The sequence below is a fragment of the Aythya fuligula genome, chromosome 6, assembly GCF_009819795.1.
Source record: "Aythya fuligula isolate bAytFul2 chromosome 6, bAytFul2.pri, whole genome shotgun sequence".
NCBI lineage: Eukaryota > Metazoa > Chordata > Aves > Anseriformes > Anatidae > Aythya > Aythya fuligula.
The window spans coordinates 8,831,546-8,832,692 of NC_045564.1; the positions used below are offsets into that span (position 1 = coordinate 8,831,546).

Genomic DNA, 1,147 nt, shown 5'->3' on the forward strand with positions numbered 1-1,147 from the left:
ATGCTGTGCCCCGTGTTCGCCGCGGTGCTGGTGGTGGGCCTGGGGCCCCTGCTGGCGGGCGCCTTCCCCCAGGCTGCCCTGAAGAAGAGCTGCCGCCTCTCCCAGTACGGATCCCCGGCGTATTCCGAGCTGGCGGAGGTGCTGAAGTTTAGGGAGTACTACGTGAGTACCGACAGCAACCTGGGGCTGCGGGGCTGGGCTGAATCTCGTCCTGGTTTCAGAGCTCAGGAGGGGGACGGGGGTCGCACAATGCAGCCCCAAGCCAAAGGGCAGCTTTCTAACCTGCCCCCAACCCCTCTTGTGTTACAGGAGGACATCATGCCGAAGGACTCCAAATGCAGCACCAGGCTCTTCAATCGGAAGTGGACACCCAACGAGCTGTCGGTAAGGGTGACGCCAGGGAAGGGAGACCCCCTCCACCCACCCCCCGGGGTGGCTTTCCATCAGGGTCCGTAACCACCCCGCTCCTGCCCGCAGGTGCCCGACCGACTCCTCCTGGTGGAAGCCGAGCTGGACCTCACCATCGCCGTGCTGGCACACCCCACGGTCCACAAGCTGGCCGAGAAGAGCCAGCAGCCCCTGGCCTTCTTCACCCAAGCCCGGGAGGACCTGCGAGGCTGCGTGAGTGTCCCCCTGGGTCGGGAAGTGGCCCCAGCTCGGTGGCACTGACGAGTGCCAGTGGCAGTGCCGTGGGGCATCGCCGGTCCTTACCCGCACGCTCTCCTTGCAGGTGGCCGCTGAGGCTCCTTCGCATCAGCCCTCTGGGAAGCTGAGGCACTGGCTGCAGAAGCTGGAGACGGCCAAGAAGACGGTAAGACAGGAGGCTGGGGAAGAAGGCTGATGGGGTTTCAGGAGCCCCCTGGCAGACACCACACCACTTTGGGTCCAAATCATTAAGAAGCAGCCAGAAAGGCCTCCCCATGGTGCCCCCAGCCATGGCTCGAGCCCCATCCGTGCCCGCGGTGTGCTCACCTCCTCTTTTCCCTCCCCAGGAGACCGCCAGCTGCCTGGAGTACTCCACCATCGTCCACCTCTTCCAAGTGCTGCACGACCTGGGCTGCGTGGCCATTCCGGACCGGTGCACGTAGCCTCTTCTTCCTGCCTTGCCTGACGGACGCCCGGCTGCGTTTTCCTGTTTAAGCACTTG

The 1,147-nt window shown here is 64.6% G+C and overlaps 1 protein-coding gene across 1 annotated transcript; it reads left to right on the forward strand.

Moving 5' to 3' along the window:
- Positions 1-1,088, forward strand: LOC116490456 (interferon lambda-3-like). Its single transcript, XM_032189584.1, has 5 exons — positions 1-162; positions 310-384; positions 478-621; positions 731-811; positions 993-1,088. Exons 1-5 carry the CDS (start codon positions 1-3, stop codon positions 1,086-1,088), a joined length of 558 nt encoding a protein of 185 aa, XP_032045475.1.
- Positions 1,089-1,147: the final 59 nt, after the last annotated feature.

Bases quoted from the DNA above. Each gene is read 5' to 3' on its own strand.
- LOC116490456 (XM_032189584.1), top strand. From the start codon at position 1: ATGCTGTGCCCCGTGTTCGCCGCGGTGCTGGTGGTGGGCCTGGGGCCC. The intron at 163-309 runs GTGAGTACCGAC...CTTGTGTTACAG, and splicing joins TGAAGTTTAGGGAGTACTAC to GAGGACATCATGCCGAAGGA. The intron at 385-477 runs GTAAGGGTGACG...TCCTGCCCGCAG, and splicing joins GGACACCCAACGAGCTGTCG to GTGCCCGACCGACTCCTCCT.